This window comes from Aquila chrysaetos, chromosome 3 (assembly GCF_900496995.4).
Source record: "Aquila chrysaetos chrysaetos chromosome 3, bAquChr1.4, whole genome shotgun sequence".
Classification (NCBI taxonomy): domain Eukaryota; kingdom Metazoa; phylum Chordata; class Aves; order Accipitriformes; family Accipitridae; genus Aquila; species Aquila chrysaetos.
In genome coordinates this window covers 6,641,046-6,666,849 of record NC_044006.1, presented here as the reverse complement: position 1 = coordinate 6,666,849, position 25,804 = coordinate 6,641,046, and the positions used below count along the sequence as shown (strand labels likewise).

At 44.8% G+C, this 25,804-nt stretch overlaps 1 protein-coding gene across 1 annotated transcript in view; it reads right to left on the bottom strand.

The window, feature by feature from the left end:
- Positions 1-25,171, bottom strand: part of BMP7 (bone morphogenetic protein 7) — a 48,608-nt gene extending 23,437 nt beyond the window's left edge. The window contains exon 1 of the mRNA XM_030008266.2: positions 24,054-25,171. Coding sequence (XP_029864126.1) covers positions 24,054-24,642 — 589 coding nt within the window. The 5' untranslated portion in view covers positions 24,643-25,171. The remainder of the gene's footprint in view (positions 1-24,053) is intronic.
- Positions 25,172-25,804: the final 633 nt, after the last annotated feature.

Sequence of the window (25,804 nt, the reverse complement as noted above, 5' to 3'; positions counted from 1 at the left end):
AGACTCTCTTTGAAACAGTTTTACAGCTGGCTGGTACAGGGTGTGGGTGACCGTTGTGTTTTAATGATTTTTGGCAGCTTCATGCTTGACAAGCGACTCTGGACATTTGCCACTGATAACGACCAAGCTGCTGTGGGAAGGAGCTGAAAGAAACAGATGGGGCTTTTCAGGAGTGCTGGTTCTTGGCCTGACTCTGCTTCTGAAAATTATGCACGCACACGCATACCCGCACACACATATACACAAATTCCAGTCCTTGAGGCTTTTCATGCCAGTGACCCACATTTGGTGCCAGCTGAATTCATCACAAGCTCACAAACCCACTCCGAAGGGTCAAAGCTTTCATTTTAAAGCATCTTTAGTGATCAGGGCTGCGAAGCAAATGTTCAAAGCAAGGACCTTCTTCCACCTCCCAACCCTGACCGTGAAATAACAAGTGCCAGAGTCCTCCCAAGACAGTGTTAGGACAGCACGTTATCCCACCAAGTGACAGGTCTGCCTGTCTTCTGATGGACAACTGATGGTCTCGTGTAACGCTGCTTGTGGATATTGAAGCTGAGGGTCAGCGTTGTGGGGAAACAAAGACTTCGAGACTGTCCTCCAGCAAGGGGAAGGCGAGGTGTCCGTGCTCCATCCCAACACATGAAGTGAAGCACCCTTCTTGGAACGAATTCCAAATTAAATAGACAAGTTGGACAAAGGAAAATGGGGAAACAGAGGTATAAGGGGATGAACTGACTCGACAGAGGTCACACCGCGTGACATTTTAAGAGCTGAGGTTTGAATCAGGGACTTCCCGTATGTCCCAGTCCCGTCGTCTGTCCACTTGACCTCCCTGCAGCTTGACTGCACAATTCAAGTAGTTAGCTCTGAGATTTTCTTGGCAAAGAATGTGTGTCTTTCTACAGGCCTGATTCTCTTCTGGCAGCGGTAAATCCATTGTGTAAATCCATTGACTTAAATGGAATTACTCCTGAAAAAGAGGAGTTTCAAGCCCGAGTCTGGAAAGTGCTATTTAAATTTATAGTACTGCACTGTACAAATGTATATCAGCGCTCACGAGGGCCTCCCCTGTGGCAGGGACAGAGCGTGGGGAGCCTCCGGCAACCGGGCTGTGTCCAAGCGCTTCCACAGAGCAGGTTCAGCGCTGCTTTGCTGGCCGAGATTCAGCAGCTGGCCACGGGCTCTTCCTCCTCTCGCACATTACTTCTGCGAGGAGTCCAGGGCTCGCAGTTTGCCACTGTGTGATTGCTGTTCAGGGAAATACTTCAGAGCTCCTCCTAATAGCTGGGATTCATCTTAGAGGAGTTGTTGAGGTATGAAACCCCTAAACTTTCCAAGACAAAGGCGATTAAGTTCAGCAAATGGTTTTACACTTTGAGCAGTCTTAGCGTGCACTGAATGAACAAAGTTATTTTTGCACCTCTAGCTATAACATCTCATACGGCCGCAGGAAGATCACTCAATCTCTCATACCCTGAAGTGGGGGAATATTGCGAATATTCACCAGTGTTTGCAAAACAATTGGCAGGCTAAAACTGCCCTATAAATGCTAGCAACTCTATTAAATGTGCCTCAATCCCCTTCCGCCAAAGTATTCTCAGCAGGATAAGATATAAAGAGCGTGATTTCAGTCTCAAAGGAATTTGTCTGCACCTAAATTATAGAGGGGAGGAAAAAATATTTTAATATGGAATAGCTCCTTTAACCACAACTATAGAAGAATGAATATAATGTTGTGTGGTTTTAGTTATGTTATGGATAACATCACCAGCAGGGTGTATTACAGAGAGGTCTAGCAGTTGGGTGTCCCAGTATGATTTGCTCCCAAAGACATGGGAAGGCTGAGTTTTCAAAGGAAGGTGGGTGCACCTTTTCAGTGTACATTTGTGATGACAACTATACCGGCCAACACCGGTCTTTAGCTGCACTTTATACACAAAGTCTGACAACAAACACATGAAGATGAAACTTTTTCAGGTGCTGCTAGAGTAGTTCACAGTGATTCCCACTGCAGAGCCCTAGAAAAAAATGTGTCATATTAGTATGAAAAATTAACGGCCAGGGTCATAAAATAAAGAGCCCCAAAGTTTGAACTTTCCCATGCTTTGCAGATGTTTGGATATAGGGTTTTGGGCTGAGCCATCTTTAGTGTTAAAGCAAACATTCCTGTGGCTATAGTCATTAAGATCATGAAAATATGTGGATATGTAACTCAAGAAAGAATCCCAAGAAACCCTTCAACTCTGTGTTTATTGTTTTTCCCCTTTTTCTTTGCACTCTGGACCTATCTGCTGACCCAGAAGTAACAAATCCTTTCAGAACTAATTTATGAGAAACACTGACCCTGAATCAACATCTGTTAGATGACTGCAGTAAATCTTATTACATAATTAAACACCAAAATCTATGTTAAAATAACGTTAAGGGTCTGACTTGAACTCATAAAAGCAAGACTCTTCATTATGAAGGCTGAAATCCTATCCTTAATTCATGCTGCTGTGTGTTGGTATTTGTGAACATATGGTACAGTATATATGACCGTGCACTTTTTGTAGACCCCAGTAATACCTTAAGCACAACAGCACGAGGTAAGCAGGGGAGTGCTCAAGGAGTCCGAGTTTCCTGGGTTTGATGGGTGTTAGTCAGACCTTTGACAATACTGCAACCGGGTTGTTTCCAATTAATCACCTGAGGAGTTTGAACGGGGCGGGGGGGGTGGAGGAGTGGGTGGTATTTTAAGTGTTCGCTGAAACAGTCAAGCGAATTGCTACAGCTCTTTGAATGTGACTGTAGTTACTCCGCTAGATCTATAAAATCCATGATCCCTGTTGACACAACATACAGCAATGAGAATCTTTTGGTCGTTCTTGAAGGACTTGTAATGGCTGACAAATAGCTGAGATCGTGTTAAACGCTCCCTTAAAAATCATCAAGCAATATGAATATTTGTTGGGTATACTTAATAGCGCTTCTGCCCCAAGAACTTGAACTCACGTTTGTCCCAGGTTTGTGGTTCTTACAAATCACGACTACACAAAGGCTTTTGGTGAATGGTTTTAGCCCAGTTCCTTATTTCAAACATTGGAAACTCCAGCTCAGAAACTGTCACAATTCAAATGCCTTGGCAAGGCAGCTGCTTGGAGAGGAAGCCAAAGCTCTGGATGTGCAATCAAAGGTTGTAAAATATGAGAAGGAAGAACACCCTTGAAAAATAATTCTGCTATGAAACAGACTGCGTGCCTTAGCTGTGTGAAAACAGTGGATTTCCTCTCCTAAAGAAACAATCCAAAGTCACTTACAGGTGATGCATGTGTAAATGCACCTCTCTTCTCATTTCTAGAAGTGGTCTCCCATTTTGGAGGCACAACCACTGTAGAGAAATTATGACCTAGTTTAACACATGGCTCAAAATCTGCTGGTGCAAAATAACTCGTGGGCACGGCGAGTGTGGCAGTAAATCACAGCTACAGTAGGTGGGGATCACCAGGCACTCCCTTTGCCAGAGTCCTTTGGGAAAGGAAAGGTCAAGACGATGGGACTTGAGAGCCGTAGGGTGGAGGCAGACAACAGATTCATGAGAAAATAAGCAAGACACCAAAAAGTGTGCAGGACTATTAAGGTGATCCAAAGAAAACAAGCACTTAGGTTAGCGGTTATCAGTAAATTTGCCACACCTCTGTTGCAAATATGCAAGTAAGCTCAGCATCTTTGAAAGCCTGGCCTTGACTATCTGTCTACAATCTGAATGCTGCACAGACTGCGCTCATCTAGCTGATACAGATAGGGCTCTGATCTCTCTGAAGTCTTTTGTCTCTCAAAACCGACTCTGTTGTGGCATTGTGGTGATGCAAGAGGAGGCAGGACAGCATAGTTGTGCAACAGCAGGGATGGTTAAAAGAAAACATGATGGATACATGTGCTCAGGTGTGAAGTAGCCGGGTATCAGATGCAAAACTATGGGAAAGCTGGAGATAAAATGTCAACAAATCCCTGGTACTTGTGACATGCCCTAAAGTGTACTCTTCTCAGCTACAAAACTTGAAAACATTATGATGCAGGGATGAAAAAGTGTAGTTGCAGCTAGAACTCGTAGCAATAACAGTTGAAACCAGTACCAAAAAAGTAACGTTGGACAGAAAGTCTTGTGATCCTGGTTTAACACCCCAGGGTACCCAAACTTTGAAAGCAAATGACACATCAGCATAAAGCTGGGAAACTTGAACTGATCCCACATTTGGTTGTTTTCACAACAAAATATGTTGAGACTAGAAATAAGAGCCCCAACTATTTTCAGCTACTTTGTAAATTCCTACCGGTAAGTGAAAAGCTGGCCTGAGCTAATTCTGTAAACATTGGTTGGACCACTGGTTTTGTAAATATGGATTGATGGTGGGCAAGGCATGTCACATGACAGCAAAGATTATGTTGAGGCATAGCTTGCAGTAGTTATTATTTCTCTCTACACATACCAAAGAAACCATACTGTTTTAACCTTAGTGCCAAGTGCAGTAGCACAATGTCAATCAGTAACTCCATGTGCCAAGCAAAGAACCAGTGAATCACAGCAATAACTTTCCAAGAATGACTGTGTTAAAAAATAATTAATACTGGAGCGTTAAAGAGCTAATCCAAACCCCAGGGAAGTCAATAGAAATATTTCCACTAATTTCAATGGATTTCATGGGAGGCCTTACTCTTGCTAATCTACCTACCTAAGTATTTTTATGCTCTTGTTTTCCGAAGACGTAAAAAAATCTCTTTTTCACAAGCAAACACTAGATGAATAGATTCTGTGCTCAGGCTGCCAAACTGGAAAAGCTTCGGTAATTCCGTACCTCGTCCTCCCTGGCACATTTGGGTGATGCACTTGGAATATATTTTGAATATTTAAACAAGTAAAAACTTAAGTTTTCCTATTAACACTTTCACCTGATAATATGTTAATTGTTTTTATAAGGCACTTTAAGAGTAGTTGTCTAATTTGTTGTAGCGCTCACAACAATTAGAGTGCTACTTGTTTCTCATTTACAATGAAAAAAAGCACCAAGAGGAATGTGCAGTAGGGTGTCTGTAACTTCTTTACTCCCAAAAAAGGCCAGAAGGGATTTGTAAAGGACTTTAATCTCAAATAGATTAAAGGTCCTGAATTCCTGAGACTGAAAGATAAGTCGAAGGAAAATAGATTCCAAAAGACAACACCCCCTCACCTCAGCCTCTCAGCCATCAGCAGTTGCCTAAGAAAGCCGTCAGAGATTTGGATGCCAAAAGAAATCTGCCACGCTCTGGCATCAAGGTCTAACAGGTTTTCAGAGTCTACCTGTGTCTGCCTGGCCCCAGGGACTGAAGAAGTTGTGTAGGTGAGTTTAGCAGGTAGGAAAATCTTTACCTGCTTTCCCTCTGATAGCTGCAGAGCTACAGAAAACGAGTGCTGTTTCTTCAGAGATGGCTGAGGGCCGGCTGGCTTGTCCCGTGAGCCAGTGGATTGATTTTAGCCTTAGTGTTTTCATGAAAGGGCAAAAACCTACGCTTTGAGTTACACGGTTTTCATCCAGCAGTGCAAAATCTTGTTTGAATTTTCCAAGAAAATTTACCTTTAATTCCCTCTATCACCACCGCTTAAAATAGAAGCCAAAACTTCAGAATCTCTCTTGGATCATTTCAGCGTAGAGCACGCGATTCCTAGAAACCAGCTGCCCTGGGACCACCAGCTCTGCCTGGGGTCCGCGAGCGTTTTCAGCCTACGTCCGCTACTGCTTCCGAAGGGAAGGTCCAACTCCTATCTATTCCTTCACTCTGCTGTCTCCCTTGGGAAATGGATTCAACTGGAAAAGAATTTTCCCTTCCCCAGATGAGTTCTCGGGTGGATCCCGTCCTCACCCAGCCCGCCGCGCTGCCCCAAGAGCAGCAGCGGCAGGAGGAGGAGCGGGGACGTCCCCGCGCGTCGGGAGGGAGGACAGGGCCACCCCGTGGACTCCGGGCTTGCAGCGGTTGTGAAACTGCGCTGTAGATCTTCAGGATGCCAAATCTGAGACCTCTTGATGGGATCCTAATTAACAGGCATTAAATGTTCCCTCTATAAATTGCACTTCTTTGTCTCTAAATTGGTGGATAAACCCATGTCACTTATGAAATATAGGCCTTTTCTCCTTATGTTAGTGAGGTTCAAGAAGGACGAAACCAATTAGGGGAAGGATCCAGCGGTCTCTGCAGCTGAAACAGCCTACTGGGCTCAGCGGGATTCCCGATTGAGCAAGAAGTGCAAGGTCAGTCCTTATATTTTTCTGAGGAAAAGGGGGAGTATAATAAAGATTGCAATAATGTCATGCCAGGCCACAGTCTGCTAAGGCACATGTTTCCCTCCTCATTGTGCTTGACAGCAAGAGTTACAGGAGCAGTGGCAGTAAATTTATAATGGTAAGAATCTGGGAATGCAAAGTTCTGTGATTGGTTTTCATTTGCTTCATCCTCTCGGCTACAAGATTTACATGCTGACATTAGGCAGCTAAAGCAGTAGTTAAAGAAATATTTGAAGAAATAGTTAAAGAATATAAATTGAGAGTCCTATAAATGGAGTAGAGCAAATGTCCTGGGTTGTGTGATGGGATTTTTTTTTTTTTTTTTTAAGAGTGATAAAAAACAGTATTTGGAGGGCTTTTTTACATTGGATAGTTGCAGCTCTCAAACTCATCTAAAAGCTACTGCAGGTTTTTGGAGAAACCTAAGGAAAAACAAATGCACCCTTGATTTTGGTCTATGAGATAAGCTTACTGGAAAAATAGTCGGTGGTTTTTCTATAACTCATTAATGCATCACATCACCAGGAACCGTCATCATCCTGCCACTTCTAAAAACACAGTCTGTCCTTCAGCCACAGGCCCAGGACCCCCAGGCATCTGGGGGGGGGTCTGGGCTCATCTGCCAAAGCCCTGGCCTGATGGTCTTGCCCCTGTCTGCCCTTTGCAGAAGGGGCTGCTCCGAGCCAAGGCAGCGCTCAGCAGAAGGGAACCTCCACCCAGACGCTCAGTGCTCATGTACCCATTTCACAGCCCGGTAAAGGGAGGTGAAGGTGATAAGCTATTTCTTGCATGGTAAATTCAGTGTGTGGCAGGGCAAAGTCCTGCCCTGTCCACGGGTGGAAAGCAGGACTAATGCATTAATTTCAAATGAGATGAAAACCAGGCTCCATAAATCCCGATTCCCAACCCCAGAGGTTAGAAACAGAGGGGGTCGAAATTCTTTAGTGCTCACTCTGCAAAGTGATCTGGGGTAAGCATTTTTGCTTCGAAAGGGGGGAAAAAAAAAAAAGCCCTCTGGAGTTAATATTCTTCCTTTAGCCATCAGTTCATTTTTTCAGCTTTCAGCATGAAGGTGGTGTTGCCAGCAAGACCACCTAGCCACAAACCCAGCAGGGAGCTTCCAAAATTCTTCTAAACACTGACTCCTTGTTATAAATTGAAAAGTGGTAATAGCAACAGTGCATATCACATCTGTGCCAGGCTTCGGGCCTGGGAAGGAGCACTCTCCCTACTGCTCAACACAACTTGGAAAGATCCTTTCAGTCCACACATGTATCAGCATTAGCCATTTCTTTGTCAACAAATCCCTTAATACGTACCCTTTCTATCATGTACAGATGTCCAAAAAATAATGGAATACTGTACTACAAGATTAAACACTTTAATGTCAGCATATGTGTTGCATGACTCTGAACAATGGTATCATTGTGCGTGTACAAACAGCGGGTTGAAGGAAGATGGGTTTAATTATCTCCGAAGCAGCAGCAAGTTCTTCCTGACCAAGTTAAACTTCAGCTAGCAAGGACTGCTCAGGGCCGAAATTGGTATTTCTCTAACAAAACGCCTGGGCCCTTCCCGATGTTTTTCCAGGGTTAGGGTTAGTGCCGTACCCACTTCAGGCAGGGTTTCGGAGAGCGATGCGGAGCCACCTGCTTCCCCGGGAGCCGTGCTGCCAAGGAACGCAGTGGGGGGATGAGAGGATGCTGCGAGTCACCACATCCTCTCACCCCATGTGTCACCCAGGCGACTTTGAAGTTAAAATTCCTTAGGACGGTAGACGGCAAAGGGGAAACATGGTAACTGGGAGGGAAAGGACAGAGAGAAGCGTGCACGCTGCCTTCTGCGTTTGGAGACGTTCCCCTGCCGGAATTTCTTTGCAGGCGCTTTAAGGCAATGCTGGATGGTAAAACTATTTCTCCTTAAAGAACATCCATTAACTATCCGGGCAGGTTATGCACAGGTAATCCATTTTCTTTTCCACGTGTGCCCTGATTGGTACCCATTTACGCTGTGGTTTCTCTGCTGAAATCAGAGCCAGACTAGATGAAAGGTATTGTGAAAAATTTACACGTGGGACTGCTCTGTGAACACGAAACTCTCCTAATAGTAAACAGACTGATCGTGGTGCGAATCCTGATGCTGAGTTTGCAGTGTCTGTGTGCGTATCTGGGGAAAGCAAAGTTAAATAAGCAGGGAAGAGTTGTGTTTCTTCAGAATACCTTATTCACAGCCTTAGCACGTGAAACACGGCAGCACATAGTGCTGCCATCCATCTGCAGCTGCTGTAACGCACTTAGGATCGCTGCGGGATTTGGGGGGTGTGAGGGAACGGAGAAACAGGGGGATGACAGGGGAAAGAAATAAATGGGAGTTCATGAAGTTGTTCCTTTAGACAGACTCCCTCTATTTCTTCCATCATCTTCCAGGAATCCAGTATAAGGACATCTCCTGCAGGGCCTCCCTCATCTGCCTCTCAAATCTTGTTTCTCTTCCCCCCTTCACTGGGAAGGGGGGACCCAGGACAGTGCTGACCTGGGGATTTGCCCCCGCCAGCTCTCCCTTTCCCAGCACCTTGGGGATGGCATTTTTCCAGAGAGACAGAGGCAAGCTGGGGACTGTGGTGATGCTGCAAAATGTGGCTCCTTCTGTGTCCTCCCAACTGGCCAGCGTTGTGGCCATCACGAAATGTCTCCAGCTCTCACGCTGTCACCGGGAGCAGGTTAACTGAGGCTGGTATTTACCCTCGACAGACTGCACTACCAACAGATTCGGGCTGTTGTGTGTCTCTGGGTATCTGAAAGATGGGGATGCACCTGGACAGCAGCTCCGAGCCAAGGACTCGTGCAGCTCGCTGCAGGGACCGTGGGCTGCCCAGGGCAGGCTAAGGCAGCTGCAAAGCTTCCTGCCCACCAAAGGCAATCTTAGCTCTTCTCTACACCCTCGTCTAGAAATGTCCCTGTAGTCAAACTGAGCAAAATGACGGCCAGAAGGTCATCATTACTCCTGCTTTCTTTTCTCTGTCTGCACCGTGATGTATAGCGTGGAATAACACAGCCTAAGAGCAGAGGCGTGCTGCTGTCTAATACATCCCCTAAACCCTCCGCATGCAGCTGTGGGAGGTATGTGAAGATGCAGGAATACATTTTTCTTTTCCCTCTTTGAACAGAGATGACTGCTACGTTACACGGCTCGCTCTCTCTTTTTGTAATTCAGGGGACGGCGAGGCTGCTTTCCTGGTGCTGTGAAATCAGTGAGTTGTATCTGGTGAGGCCAACTTGCCGGGGAAGCTGTGCCAGCGTTAGGTGTGAACTCCGAGTCACACGTTTTGCCAGTGCGTCCAAGGGTCAAGGAGATAGTGGCAGCCTGGGGAGGAGGGGGAGGAATCATGGATGAGGGTCAGGACGGTGGAGACCGAGGTGAGAGCTGCAGCACAGAAAAGGGTAGTACGGGTCTACAGGAGAAAGCAGGGCGATGGGTGTCTCAATGGGGAGGAGTGTGCAGAGCACAGAGGGAGAAAAGTTAGTTACAATATGGTTCATTGAGAAAAATAATCCCCCAGTCCAACCAGCAGACAAATGGGGCCCAAGGTGCTTCCTGCAACCTGCTCTGAGGCTGGAGGCCTCTCAAAAGATCACTGATGCAAAAACCAGCAGTCTGCCCTGTCTGCTAGTACACACGGCGTTGAGCAAATGGAAACACATCCCCAGGCCCAAGGAAGGAGAGACAAGTGGCTGAACAGATCTGGTCAGAAATAACATGTATTCAGCCAGGGAAGGTAAGAGGCAGCGAGAGAGACTACTACAGGGAAACCTCAAATGGGCTATTTGGGATGAACTGCAAATTTTAGAATAAAAAGATCCAGGTCATTCTCGAAAGCTTCCAAGCGTGAAAGAGTTCTTCTTCAGCTTGGACCAAACTTCAGATCGGGGGAAGGCAAGAAAGTTTACCCATAGTGGTTTTAGGCAGCTCTAACCTAACCTCAGGTAAAGGAAGACAGCCCACTCGTGACTGGTAGTCTGGAAGGGTGCTCATCCTCGGAGGGTGAGGGCAGCAGCACTGCAAGCTTCCCTGCTCTTCTGAGGGCGTCTGCTCACCCCCCGAAGTCTGTCCAAGGGAAGGATTAAGCATCTCTGCAGGAAGCTACGAGCCTGCAGCACAGGCACCCTAATCTGCAAGAAGGCATGTGCAGAGGACATGCAGAGAAAAAACCAAATCATGTTATAGTAACTCTTTGATGCAAGGATTTGATGATGCAGAGATGCGGCAGCATCAAATTGTGCTCTTGCGTTCCAGTTACTACACTGGGGCAAACTAAGAAGGCTTCAAATGTATTCGATAAATTAGATACTGTTCATAATAAACAGCCTGAGTCAGTAATCTTGGGAAAGTCGCTGCCCAAGCGTCTCTGATGTGTTTATACAAAACAGACAGAAATGGCTAAACGTACCACTAATGCCCTGGAGAGCATGTTCATCCACAACTGCAAGGTCAGACTCCTCTGCCTTACACTGGGCCAGTGAGAGAGGATATTGCCTACCAACTTAGTTTCAATTTTTTCCAAATCTTACTTCCAGAGCATGAAGAACTTTATGAAAGTTGTGCTCATAAACTGATGCCTTTCAAGCTTATATGCTGCTAATTATCTTCCACTACATGATTTTTTCAAGTTGCCTTCTGTTCCTTATTACTATTGGTGTATTACTATATAGCATAAAGTTACTTAATACAGCAAAAGACTCAACAACATTTGCAAAACTGATATAGAAAGAAGGACTGGATTCTGGACTGGTACAGCTGGTTTAAGGTATTTTAGAAGTAAATGAAATCAAATGAGAATTTATAATCCTTCCTGAGGTCTGGATTCCATCAGACTAAACTCATTAGGCATTAAGGTGCAGGTGCAGCTAAATAAAGGATTGTTCTGCTTTCCTTAATACCATAGATTCACATCTTGAGTTCAAAATAAAAGTCTTTTAAAAGCACATGTATATATTGTGCATCTACTGGCAACACTTGAAAGAGAAAGTTCAGCTGATGGAATCTTCAGATGCCTCATTTTTGTCCAAGGAATGCGCCCGTTTCTGTCCCAGCCGCGCTAAGGGACATGAGTGGAGAAGTGACTGCACATTGGCCTCTTAAGACTTACTCATTTCATTTGCATTAGACTTCCTTTCATCTACTGAACAGCTGCCCAAATAAATAACATATATCTAATTAATCGTCCTTTAATATTGTATTGCCACAACAATACCAGCATCCCCCAGATATTCCAGAGTGTGGGTCTACACCTGCACAGGCTCCCTGGGAGGAACACGGCGGGAGTCGCAGGCACAGGGAATCAAGCCTTTTTTGTGGTTTGCTGTGATAAAAGGAAAATAATTCAAAAACCAGTTTTCCAGGTTGGAGACCATATGACTTGCTGGATTTCTCAGCTGAAATCCCAGATTCTGCTTTTGTTGAGAAAGTAGTTTGTGGGATATTACAAAATAACCAGTCGATATCAGACATGCGGCCATCAGATAAGAATCTCAGCCTTCGATTGTAATCAGCGAAATTTCAACTTGGAATGTATACACTCCGAGCCGTGCCGTAAGACTGCAATCGGCTGGACCTTTTGAGCTTGTCTATGCAATAACAAACATCTGTGCCTTTCTCGGTCAGGCAAGCGCTGGGAGATTAGGGGGCAACAAACTATTCAGGGGAAAGGTCCATCTGCCCTGGAGGGGAAATCCCTGCAAGAGCAGAGCTCCTCTTGCAGCCATGTTGTTACATCTATTGCATATTTTTCAGGTGTTCTGTTCGTGGGAGGTCCAGGGATATTAACACAGTTTATAAGCCAGGATTATTAGATAGAAATACAGTGTTTGGAGGGGTGGGAGGAAACATTTTGGAAAATAATGATTAGAGACTTCAATTACTGCTTAAAAAGATACTCCGGAGTGCCCTTCCTCAAGATAGTAGGACTTTGTGACCTATTTCACATTTTTCTTTGAGATCATCGTGTTTCCTCTGTGCTGCCAAGATAGTTGAGATCAGGTGGGGCGCTGAGCACAGCCTCCGGGGTTTGAGACGCGGGAGCGGGAGAGGAGGTCATTGCCCGGGAATGATGCTCGCTGCCAGCCGCTCCACATCCACTCGCTGTCCTTTTGCCTGTGATGGGACTCGTAGCTTCTGGGTACAATCTTTTTGCTTTCTAGGAATGTTTGCTGTGCAACGCATTTATTTTTATTGAGAAACAGGCAGGGGCCTGTTTATTCTTTTAATAACTTGGTATATGGGCCTGAGATCTATGAATATTAAAGATCTGTAAGTCGATGACATCCACATATATTTCCATTGGTAGATGTAAAATGCTAGTGTCTTAGAGTGATGGCAAGTTTAAACTGTTATTTCAGAAATGTCCTCAGGAAACTTCTATATACATATATATGTGCAGGTATAGAGTGCGAGGATGTGTCTGGCCCGTTTACACTTGAAACGTTGGTGGCCAACACCCCAGGCGTAACAGCATCTGAAGGTTAGGAGAAGATTTATCTCCAGTTTAATTCCCACCCACGATCCCTATTATACAAGAGGAATTTTTTTTTTTTTTTTTTTTTGGTACAAGATAAGCCCATCGGTGACATCAGCAGCACCTAGCCCTGCATACCACACTGCGGATCGCAGGGCTGGATTCCTGACACGGAGCCTCTCACTAGGGTTGGGCCATCCAGGCCTCCTGAGTCAGCCCCTAACAACAGCATTTTCTGTTTTGTTTTGGGTTTGTGTGTCTTCAAACACAATTTTGCAATTGCAGTTCTGGGGTAAAAGATCAGCTGTTGTAATACACCCTCGCGTCCTCACATCGGTTTGGTATGAATGAAGGGAACGCAGTTCACGTCCTGTTGCGTGCAACTGTTAAAAATAGCACAGAAATGGGAGTATGGCGTTTATGAAAGCGTCGCTCAAGGAGCTGGAACACAGATCATTCTTCTGCAGCTCGGTCTCTCGCCTACCAGTCGCTACTCTCTTGTTGGGCTACAACTGCCAGTGTGGGGAGGAAAGACTCTCAGCATATTAGACACACTGACTGAGATTTTTCAGTGCAACAGTCCTCATCTCACAGTTGTGGACTAATGAGCAAAATGACAGTTACTGTTTTCTAAAAAAACACTTGGCATTTGCTTGAACGTGTTTCTGCATCATTCTGGATTCTTTTATGTATTTCTGTATTCCCTGTGTCAGGTTTTAATGTAGCGTAACGGTCAGAGATTTCTGTGGATATGGAGTCTAATATTCTTGTAATTTGATTATAATGCATGCCACTGAGTTGCAGGAACTATTGTATTCAGAGGTCAAAGTTCTGTTCACACCAATGAGAGAAGTTTTACACCACATGTCTGATTTGCTTCTCCTTTTCACCTGTCTCGGGAGACAAATGATTCATCACATAGTGCTGAAATATCTTCATCTTCTGATTTGGGCCAAGATTTAAGAGTGGTTACTCAAACCCTTCTTTTCGAGTTGAAGAGAAAGATCTGTGCTGAATGATTCTTTTTCAGCTCTTCTCTTCTGCACTTTATTACAAGTATATTTGTGTAATTAGGGGGCCCAGTAGTAATGTTGTTAAAATACAAGTGGGCACATTTATTGTTTCCTCCAAAAGGAAACAACCAATCTCCAGCAGTTCTGGCTTTTCCCTGTCTCAACTGAACATTTACTGCTTTATGTAGCTAGCAGATTGTGAGGCTAAAGTTACTTCTTTTTTTTTTTTCTTTCTATTTCTTTTTGTTAAAAAGAAAAAAAAAATCCCCTTCTTTCTCTTAAATAAATGCTGGATGTTTTAAGGATATGGTCAGAAAGGGGAACTTAAACTCAGCATGATGTTTATAGTGCCACACAAGCTTCAGCAAAAGTGATGTGCAGTGCTCTTTATTAACATCTAAAAAGTCCCTGTGGGATTATAATTACTTCACAGTAATAAACAAAAGTAGCAAGATTAAAATGTTCAGAATATTTTTAGTGATAGAAGCAATTAATTTTTAACCTTGAGAACCAAGGGAGGAGCAGCATCGAGCACGTGGGTAGAACAGATACAATTAGGAATTGATTCCTGTTAGTGGTGAATGATTATCATTTGTGTGGCATTATAGATACTTGCCTGATGTAAATAAATTGTTGTTAAAATATCGATACAAAAGTATTTGAACACTACTAAATTGTAAGCACCAGAATTCAGAGTTTCTAAATTACAGTAATTTTTAATCTTCCATTTCAATGATAAAGCTGAACTTGCTTTCCCTCGGGGTGCTGAAGGACTCATGAAAGTCAATGGGCGTTTCAGGTACACAAGCAGTGAAATACTACCAGCCCTGTTCCTAATCCTTGCTCAGCAAGAAACCTGTCTCTCCATCAGAATTATAACTCCCAACTACTGATGCTGTATTATTTTATGAGCATTTTTTAGTAGTTCTCCCAGGGTTCTTCTGGTCTCTCTTAAAAAGTTTTACTGCCACTGTGCTGTGGGAAGAACAATTGGTAAAATCAGAGGACCGAGGCACTCCCACCGGTGCCAGCGAAGGCAGGATTTGGCCCAGTGGCTCCAGCAACAGAGTCAAAGCTCGACCTGATTTACAGCCCCCCAAAACTTGGTACAGACACTGTGCCGGCTCCTCAGATGGTGTCAACTGTGGTGACTTCAGTGCTGGGCTGGCCTTGGGCCAGGTTGCTCCAGCTGAGGATATTGCCCGGTGACATCAGTGGCGTTGCGTGGAGGTGTAATTCAGACCAGCATCGCGCGTTGGGAGGTTGCAGCCTAACGAGAGGAAACTTTTTGCTCATTTGAAAGGCAGTTGCGCACAACAGGCAAAACTCTAAAAAGGGATGCGCTGCAAGATTATCGGCCCGATCAGCCTGATAGCGTTCCCTCATCCTAAAGAGCCTAAGAAGGCACTTGCTCGTTTTAATTATTATGTAGAGGGAAGCAGCGCCTTCCCTCTCCCCCTCCCTTCTTTTTTTTTTTTTTTTTTTTAAAGGAAGGTAGCTTTTAAGAGCTTGCCATGAAGATCTAAGTTAAAGGATTTTCTCTACTACAAAGCCTGCATAGTTTCCCAGGCCAGGTGGACCCGATAGCACTGACTGCATGCTGAAAAATCTCATCCCCACCCTTCAGGCACTTTAATTGTAAGCCTTTCCAGATACACTGGATAAACACTGTCAAAATGAACCTGAAAGGGTTGTTGTTGGTTTAGCCCTTAAATAATTATGAGTTTGTCTGTCTAATTACAACATAATCTTGTTTAAACTTGGATGGCTATTTGCACTACCTTTTTAATGAGTTGGAATCAGAAACAGTGAAAAACTGAAAATTTACAAGTCTTCTACTTTAAGGCAAGGAAAAAGGAATTCTTACTCCTGTAAAATTTAACTCAACCTGACAAGAAAAAAGTCTAACTTCGAATCTACTGTGGTAGGATAAAGATGATAAAGAATAGCACGGGACCTCTGAGATGCAACAGAAACTTAATACTCTATGGATAAAATTTTTCAAACAGTTTAGAAATAGTTTAAGGTAATTTACGGGAAGACTTGAGTGACAAAGCACATTACTTGAAGTGCCTTTCCTTCACTAGGCACTTTCTAAATTCTTTCTCTTTCATTTCTTTACTCTCAGGAGACTTTTAAAGCCAGTGAACCAAAACAACACTTTGTTTGTTGGTATAGCGCGGAGCTGGCACAGATGGCAGACGTTGCACCTGTTCCAATAAAATGGGAAAATTGAGAGATAAACCATAGCACTCATTAAGAGGAATCTACTAAAACACGAACAATTTGTATTTTGAATATCCTCCAGGAATAAAAGGAGAAATACATAAACAGACCTTGTTTTCACCATCATCATTTTAAAATAAATCTGTTTAAAGGGAACTTCATGTTTGTTTCATGTACAAAGACGGTACATACCACTAAAGAAACTATGTTCATGCTTGAATTTCTTTAAGAAAGCAAATGATTTTATCTAGCTACTCCTATTCTTTTAAAGAAAAATTATCTGTTGGCAGTTTTCATGAAAATCGGTTAATCCCCCTATTCCTGAGTTGTGGCAGCTTTTTCTCCTTTCACATTTTCTCATGCTGAGTAATATCACATTCTTACAATCTAGTTCATAATGATCAGAATAGCAACACAAACAAAAGTCCTGCTCATCTATTAATAAATAACTAAAATTGTGGGAGGTGGGGGGAACCACAGAACTGTTTGGATAGTTAGCAACAAAATTCACTGCAAAATAGTTTTTTCTAGGCAGAAGGCATATGCTGTGTAATATCTGATAGATTATTAAACAGTCTTAAATGAGAAGAAACATTAAGTAACAGCTACTCAAAGGATAAATTTCTTCCAACATCTGCCTTGATCATCAGTGGCTGTGCTGTTCAACATCCCATATATCTCTCTCTATTTCTCTCACACATACACACACAAGCATTAAATACAAAATGTCATGAAAATTCCTAAGTATCATTTAATGTTGGCAGCCCTGCACTGTAAAGCCATTTATATAAAACTGTGGTTGGCAGCTCTCACTCTTCCATGGGAACAAATTAACATTGGCATTCCAAACACAGGAAAGTAAGGAAATTAGAAACACAGTTTATATTTGGCCAGCGCTTTGAAATACTGTACCATGCTACTGATGTCAATTAATGAAAAGCAGAATTTTGCGGAGAGGGTCTGGTTTTGAAACACATTAACACACGTTAAACATGTTTGCACAGGAACTGGATTGTAAGCATCTTGGTTCCAAAACAATAAAGCAATTACACTAAAACTTGTAGTCTCAAAGTTGCCATTAATTCAATCCACTCAATCTGGATCACTAAAGGATTTTCACTGACTTCAAGATGTAGTCAACACAACTGTTTAAAAGAGTGTGCATGGCACAGTACCGTGGGGCTTGCACATATGAGCTCACACCCAAGATCCTCTTACGTTACCTGTTGTAACGGATCAGATAAATTTATGTATAAATAATGGAATTGTACAACGTATACCCAAATAAAGGGGCTCTTGGCGAACTTTGTATTTTTCATCAACAAAATAAGGATTTCTGAAAGAGGTATTTGAATTTGAATCGATTCAAGCTTTGCTACCTGCAACGTTTTTCTTAGCAAAGATGTTTACCGACAAAATCTTAAAACGCTTCTGTTTTTTTCACATGTACACCAAAAAAATCTAGATGGCAGTTCATCTCCTGGCACAACTCCACTGACTTCAGTGGAATTACTCCAGCACGGAATTTGGCCCCGCAGTCTTTACAACACACTGTTTATTTGTACTGTGATTCAGATATTTTGATACCAGGAATCTTTCATCACTGAAGTTTCTCCATATGAAATATGTCTTTTATTAAGAAATATCAGTTTCACATTTTTGTCAAACATTATTTGTTAAATTCTGTTTGTTGCAAAGATGGGAATTCAGCTGTAGTTCAACAACATGGATTGGGCTAATAATGATAGGCAGTGACTAATAGGAGCTAGTTCATGTTTTGATTATTTGCAGTAAAGTAAACCTCCCTCAAAAACAATTTCAAGACTAGGAGAGAAAACTGTTTGAAGCTCTAGCAGAAACTACTGCATGCTCATTATTTCAACACAGGGGCATTTCTTTGGCCCAATTCTGTTCTCAACTGTGATAGTGCAAATCAAGAGGGAGTTTATGGGAATTACTCTGGACGTACAGTTGTATAAATGAGACCATAGGGCCAGCTTCAGTAGAAATTTGACAATTTACACCAATGAAGACCTAGCCAAGAACTTTCTCTTGGGTTTCCATTTTCCAAACACATCTGTGTGCAGAACTTTATCCATGTGATTAGTCCCATTTACTTCAAACAGTTGTAGAATGAAAATCTTCATCCTGAAACTAATTTAAACAGCTCGCTCATTTCTTTAGAAGTTCCTTCCCTTTAGAGAAAAAATGTATACATATAATAGCATATTTTATTTTTATATATATAATATATTTATAGTTAATTCACATGAATATTTTGATGCAGGCCCCAGAGAGGAGGACCGTACCACCGGAAAGCGCTTAAAATACCGTGGTGTCTTAATGCTGTGTATCAACAGGTAGTCTCTTTATCGGGCGTGCTATCAAAATTTTCTTACTTGTGTTCTTGCTCAGATAATGTCATCCGTCCTTGCGACTTCTCGCTGGTATTCATTGAGTTAGAACAATTTAGATGCGTAAAACTAAATGTGTTATCATTTTAACCACAAATTAACAGTTTCCGTATAAATATTAGCATTTCCTCACTTGGTCCAAGGATAGAAGCCATAATGGCACTAACAGTATATTTGATTTAAACTAATTAAAAACAGAGGCTCTTGCAATTTAATATATTGATTTTACCAGTGGGACTTAAATCTTTTATAATAAGTGTACACAGCTGCACCGCTCACCCACCGCCACTTTTAAACCTAATCCCTGCATTCCTCCTGACAATAACATGACAGGATCCACACATCCCAGTATTAGCCTTAACCCCGGTGACACTGCCAGAATGTATTAAACTAAAACATTGCAGTGTCCTATTTAAAAGGAGCCTGTCAACAGCCCTGACTAGGCTTTAATAGTTATAATCTTTTTTTTAATTAATGTTTCCAACCACTTGTGTAACCTTCTCTCGCACATCTCTCCTCCCCTACCCGAAAATGTGTTTCAAGCTTATTTACAGCCGAAAACGTAATGCCTGGTTTCATGCTGCCTGCCCAGAGGCCATTAAACCTCCTTCGCAAAAGGAGCAACGGGGGGATGCACACACACACACGCACCCGAGCAAAACGGCCGGCAAGCAGAGCTCGGGCGGGAGCGGGTCCTGTACGCTTCACTTGTGCCTAACTCCTGTTACAAGCATCACAAGATCTGGCCATCAAGGCTTGGCTCCTTCAAAGCACTTTACGTGCCGCTGTGTTTTGGCTTTTAAACTACAGTTCCCGGAGGGGACTTCACCTCCCCGGGACAGCCTGTGTGGGAGCGGAGGAAAGACCCTGCTTCTGGGATAAATCCGCCGCAGAAGCGTGTGAGCGGCTGGGGACAATTTCCACGTGCTTTTGCCTTGCATGAGGACATCTGTCCTCGGCTGCTCCATTCTCTGCTACCACCGCACCCCTACGGCGGAGGTAAATAGCTCCTGTTCTGCTCTGCCGGTTTGCACCTGAAAATTAGAAAATGAATTAATTTCTCTCTAGAACAGGTCTGTACGTTCAAAGAATACCGGCCGGTTACTTGCTGCGCGGTCGCTGTACTTCCTACCTTTAGTACGCTGCAAGCTTTCTACCTTAGCTAATCTTATACCACCAAGTGTTGCATATATCCATACTGTCGAAAACAATTACAGGATGTACCTGTTCAGGCTTGAGAGCTTATAGCAGCGCTAGGTGGAGGAGGAAAAAAAAAAAAAAAAAAGCTGAGGGCTTGGCCTAATGTATGGACAAACCATGTGATCATGACCAGGCATCCAGGGCTAGCATTTAATCTGCTTTGTTTCAAGTGAGAAATATGTGAAGATCAAATAAGTTCAAATCCAGGTCAAATATCCTTGAAAATCTTTGATTTATATAAGCAGGAAAATGAGGTTTAAAAGAAGTGATTATGAAAGGGTTACTAAAAACACAGCTGTACGCGTACTCTTATATCTGAGGCTCTCCAAAGAAAAACTGTGTGACATCTATATTAACCTTTGGCTGTACACCAATGAAGGCCTGTAGTGAGCTGGAATGCAAGGCAGCCCCTTCCAAATTTTAACACAAGCCAGGTTACAGCTGCAAATGCCTGCAGCCCGTGCTCACTTTATAAAGTATTCCCCGAAGGAAATTTTTTAACTGTTATAGAATCTTTTTCTAATACCCTACAGTGTTAAAGCCTGTTATTAAAGGGCAAAGAGATGGTTCTCTATGCCAAACACTTGTCAACAAAAAGGATAGCCAGATGGTATGAAATAAAAGGAAACTTGGGGGCTCTTCAGCTTCTTGATTTACATTAACAAAAGCCACTTTCATGTGCTCCTTCCAAGAATGACTAATTCCACCCCCCCCCCCCCCCATTTTTTGCCAGGATTAAACAATGTTGTTCATTTTATAATCAACCACGAGACAAATTAACAAGTTGCGTATCACTTGTGCCGACTCTTTTGAAAAATATTCTAAGCAAGTCTGTTTACCAAGGCAAGATTACCCACATAAGGACAACTCAATTATTTTTAGAAGAGAAGGTCTAAGTAATCTGGAGGATGTTTACTCCTTAGTTGCTGTTTATAAACTTGAAATTAAACTTGTGCAAAAAATGCTTTGCATTTTTTCAGTTCCTAAAATGGATCAGTTTGTAAACTGTACTTGGACAGGATCTGAAATGAAATTCCAAATACTGAAATTATAGTAATAAATTTTATAAAATTAGCCAGTAATTAACTGACTAACTTAGTCAGACCACTGTGGCTAAATTCTCTTTTAATTTACATGTAACTTCATTCTTGACACAAATCCATTCCCCATCCATCTTAGCACAGGTGTAAGCTAAGACAAAACGTAGCCTGTGAATTAACTGGTTATAAATCTAAATCTAATTAATTGTCAAGATTTTACAGTAACATTACATGCTCAGTACAAAGCTCCCTGCAACATAACCCTGAAATGGAGCACCTGTATTCTGGTTCCTCCCTACCAATACCCAGTATAAATTCTCTGGAATAAATATACACAGTATCTCCATAGAAATCAATGTGTGGGAGTTTTGTTGTTGGGTTTTTTTACTATGTAGCCCAGTAAAGCTAGCAACGTAATTTTTTGAATAAAGCAAAAAAGTGGGTTTGTAGATTAGCATTTGGAAGCCTGGAATAACATGTTTTATTTCTTGAAATTTAAAAGTATTATTTCTTTACTCACTTTTACTCCCTCCATTCTAAGGTGAAACTTTATTATGCTGTGACACTTCCACATTGTGATGGCTCTAGTATAGTAATAAAAGCCTACCTGTGAAATGCAATGCTCACAGAGTATCTCTTACAAAACTAGGACACAGTTTACTACAGTCTGCATTTAGCAATTCAGCTCTACTTTAAAAGGGATCATTGTAGAAAGTCTCCAAAAAAATATCAGTTCTACAATAGATCTTCTAATTTCACCTTCATATCAAAGCAGGTGTTGTACTTGACTATATACGGGAGCGAGTGGCTGGTCTAATTCATTAAAACGTCCATAAACAAGCCTGTCTTTGTCCTATAAAGATGAAAGACCGATGACTATAATGGGATGAAAGGTGTGCACAGTGATGAAGAAAGCTATTATAGATCTATGTCCTTTTTAAACTCGTCCTGGCATGCACTGTTGACAAGGGAACAAAACAGTACAGATAAACCTCCGAAATGTGCCTTGCTGGTAATAATTCCACCTGTCCTTCTTAAAACCTATTGGATTTTGCCTGCGCTCTTACTGCTCGCTGACCATGCTGACAGCAATTAAATAAAACGGTAATTAAGTATTTTGCACAAAGAACACTTCTGGATTTCTAAGCCGACTACAGAACCCAGCAGGTTGAAATGAATGAATACATTCACTGTAATCATCACATCACATCGCGATATCGATTATTGATTATGTACAGTTTATACAGGTAAAACCTGCTCTATAAAAAGTTCTCACATAGAAACAGACATATCCAAAACGTAATTTTTATTTCACAGTTTATGGATCCATGCCACTCCTTTGTATTCAAAATAATCAGGGACCTGATTACCGGGGATATTAATTCCTTTCATGTAAAACTGCCATGGGCCGCAAAGGTGACTTTTCCTGACGTAGGAAGCATAGGGCGGGAGCGCCGCAGTTTCACTGGTGAAAGTTACGCAGTAAATAACTACACCCGAGGAGCAGAGCTGCTTCCCCAGAGCTCAACTCCCTTCCATTAGGTACTTACACGTTTCATAAAGGTTCTCTCCTCTCTACCGAAACGGAAACAGAAGTGTGAATTTCGCTATCGTTATTTCAACATCCTTTGTCTTCTGTTCAGGACTCTCCCTGCGCTGTGGTTGTACATGGCGTATGACCCAAGAACCACAGAGAACAATGTTAGCAAGATCGCTCTTATCTCTAAAGTCAAGTATTTGACCGCCATTGGTATTTTTGGCTGCTCAAATATTTGATTTTAAACGTATCACTGCTGATCGGCTTAAGCATCTAGCAGCAATTAGACAAACACTGTAACTCCAAATGGAAAGCACCAGCGCTCTGAAAGAGCGCAGCCCCCAGGCCAGATGTAATTCAGAGCTTCCCGCTGTGAAGCTTATGGTAGTTAATAAGGAGGTGCAGCTCATGCAAACTAGAGATCTCCCACAGCGTCCCACGTCTCCCTGTCGCGCAAGAATTGTGCCGGGATGGCTACCGTGTCTAATAATTATTAACGTGTGTCACAGAGCCTTCACAGCTACTGATCTTTTTCAGTTAGTTAAAGCGCTGGGATTAGAGAGGTGGTGATTTAGGTGGTGATTTAATCTTTGTTGCCTCTGAAGTTCCAGACAGTGGAAGTGTCCAGAACAGTGACATCCGTAAAGGTGTTAATGGATTTATTGGCGAAGGGGGTGTCTGTAATCCCTAGCGGGTTACGTGCCAGAGGTGGGCTCCTCTTGCTCTTTGAGTGTCCCTTTGTTTGGGACAAAGTTTGAGTTGATCTTGTTTTGGAAATACCATTCAGATTCTGTCTCGAACTTGCAGGCACCCAATCTGTACGTGTGGTGGTTTCCGAGCTGCACATGACGAGGTCTAAAAATGGATAGAGTGAACCAGGTCTATAATTATATATTTAAAATAGAATGCTCATCCCGACAACATTTTACTCAAATCCGGCCAAGTCAGTCCACACGGGTGTGCAATCTACAGCAAGCAAATAGAAATCAGACTGGGCCGTGGCATCCAATTAGAGAGGCCTAGCGAGCCGCATACAAAGCATGCCAACTTTCTATCATTTGCATAAACCCATCCACATGTGCTTGTGAAAAGAGGCGAGTTAGCTGCATAAACCGGGGTCAACAGAAAAAGCTGCAGGAGTAAATAAGGATTTACTGTGGAATCCCTCTCAAGCCATTAGGAAAACATGTGCGAGCAGCTCGGCCCCTTTGGCCGAGGGAGCGCGGCGCTGGGATGCCGCAGGGAACTATCCCTCTAGGCAGCCCTGGTGGCTCTGCATCCCGCACGAGCGCCAGCCCGCTGCCGGGAGCCGTGCCGGGACCCGTGGTCCTGCCCCGGTTTCGCGTCTTCCTTGGCGGTGCGGGATGCGGAACGGACCCGCTAATCGTCCTGTCCGACTCCTACCTGCACATCCAATTTCTGAAGCGCGGCAAGCGACTATCAAAGGGAGAAGACGACAAAGAACGTAGCGTGTCGGCGCGCGGGGTGGAGCGTGGCGAGAGCTTGCGGCTGTCCAAACGCCGTGACGGGAAGTCGGAGCCCTTCTCCACGTTGCTGCCATTTAATCGCCGCCTCGCAGAGCGGCCGCCTTCCCAAGGGCCGCTACCTGCCCTTCCTCGCCCCGGCGGGCTGCCGCCCATCCGACCCGCCGCGGACGGAGGTCCCCGCCGCGGCCACCTGCGCCACCAGCCCCTGCCCTCCCGTCGGTGGCCGGGGCCCCGCTCCGGCCTTCCCCCCCGCCGCCCCCGGCACGGTTCCCTCGCCCGGTCATCCCGGCTCCGGCCCCGGGGCCTCGCCGAGGGCAGGCACTCACCCAAGTTGACGAAGCTCATGACCATGTCGGCCTCGGTGAGGAAGTTGCTGTCCTGCAGGCTGGCCAGGGGCGGCCCCTGGGTGCTGAAGATGGGCTTGTAGGGGTAGGAGAAGCCCTCGCCCTCCTCGGCGGCGGCCCCCGCCGCCCCCTCCTCCACGGACATGGCATTGTAGAGGTCCAGCATGAACATGGGGGCCGAGTTGTGCTTGCCGTGGAGGTGGGGCCGCGGGCGGTGCGGCAGGCCGAGGATGGAGAGGATCTCCCGCTGCATCTCGCGGCGCTCGGGGCCGCGCAGCCGCCGGTGGATGAAGCTGGAGTGCACCTCGTTGTCCACCGTGAAGTCGGCGAGGACGCAGCGCAACCAGAGGGCGGGGGCGGCGGCGCCCAGCACCAGGAGCCAGGAGGCGGGCTGCCCGCGCCCCGCCGCCGGCATCGCGGCGCGGCGGCGGCTGGTGCTGCTGCTGCTGGTGCTGGTGCTGCTGCTGCTCCTGCTGCTGCTGCTGCTGCTCCTGCTCCTGCTCCTGCTGCTGCTGCTGCTGCGGAGGGGCGGCGCGGGGCTGCCCCGCCGCGGGACGCGCCCCAGCAGCATGCGCGGCGCGGAGCGGCGCGGAGGGACGGCGCGGCCCCGCGCTCACTGCGGCGGCCGGCAGCCCCCGCGGAGGCGCCGCAGCCCGCTCACGGCCCGCCGGCGGCGGCGGCGGCGGCGGCGGGGGCTGCCTAGCGGCCCCGGCCCATGGACGGAGCGGCGGCGGCGGCGGCGGCGGCGGCCCGAGGCGCTTCCCCCGGCGGCGGCGGCGGGAGCGGGAGCGGCGCGGTCTGCCCGCGTCCCGCACGCCGCGGCGGAGCCGTGTGTGCAGTGGTGCTCGGCGGAGAGGCAGCGGGAGGTTGTCTCTGGTGGGAGGAGCAGGCTGGAAAACCCAAGCGCTCTCGCTCGCCCGCTCCAAACCGCTTGGGAGAGAAAAATCCCTGTAACTGCCTAGAGGAGGAACATCTGATCAGGTTGCTTTTCAGGATGTTTGTGGAGGCTGCTGGCTTGGGGGAGAGGGTGAGCCGGTCCCAAGCGCCTAAATTAACGTGAACGTAATTAAGGAGAAGACACCCCAGGAGGGACGGCGGCTTATGTATAAGGGGCCCAAACTCCCACAGAGTTTAAAGATGCAAGTGTACCGTCTGTCTGCACAAACACGCGTACGCGCTTTTTGCCTCCCTTCCACCCCCCTTTTTTTTTTTTTTTTTAAAAGAAGTACACATGATAGGGAGAGACTGTCCGCGACAAAACAGACAGCACTAAATTACTTAAAATGTGATGATTGTATATTCACGCACGTAGGCATGTACGGCCGTGTGCGCAGAGCCCCAGGTCACCTTTTCCAACTGGCGGCGGGGAGAGTTAATGGAGAAGCATTAGAAATCCGAGGGGGGAGTTATCATTCGAGAGTCGTAAAACCAGCAGCCCCTACTTGGACTGGACCCATCAACCTGTGCACATGGGTGGTTTATGCCATTACATTATCCTGCTCCCTCGCCTTCCCCTTTCCTCCTGCTCTCTGGTACACGCCTTTGTGGAATACTGTCGTGGGATGGATTGTCAACTTTTTAAAGCAGTGACTTTTTTTTTTTTTTTTTACTCGGTGGGTCTACCATCTACAGTAATGGAGCCCCAGTCCTCATTAGTCCGGGTAGATGTCTACTGCAACAGTAAATAATAATAATCTCGGATAACAGATGTAGACTACTGCTTCCCAAGTTTT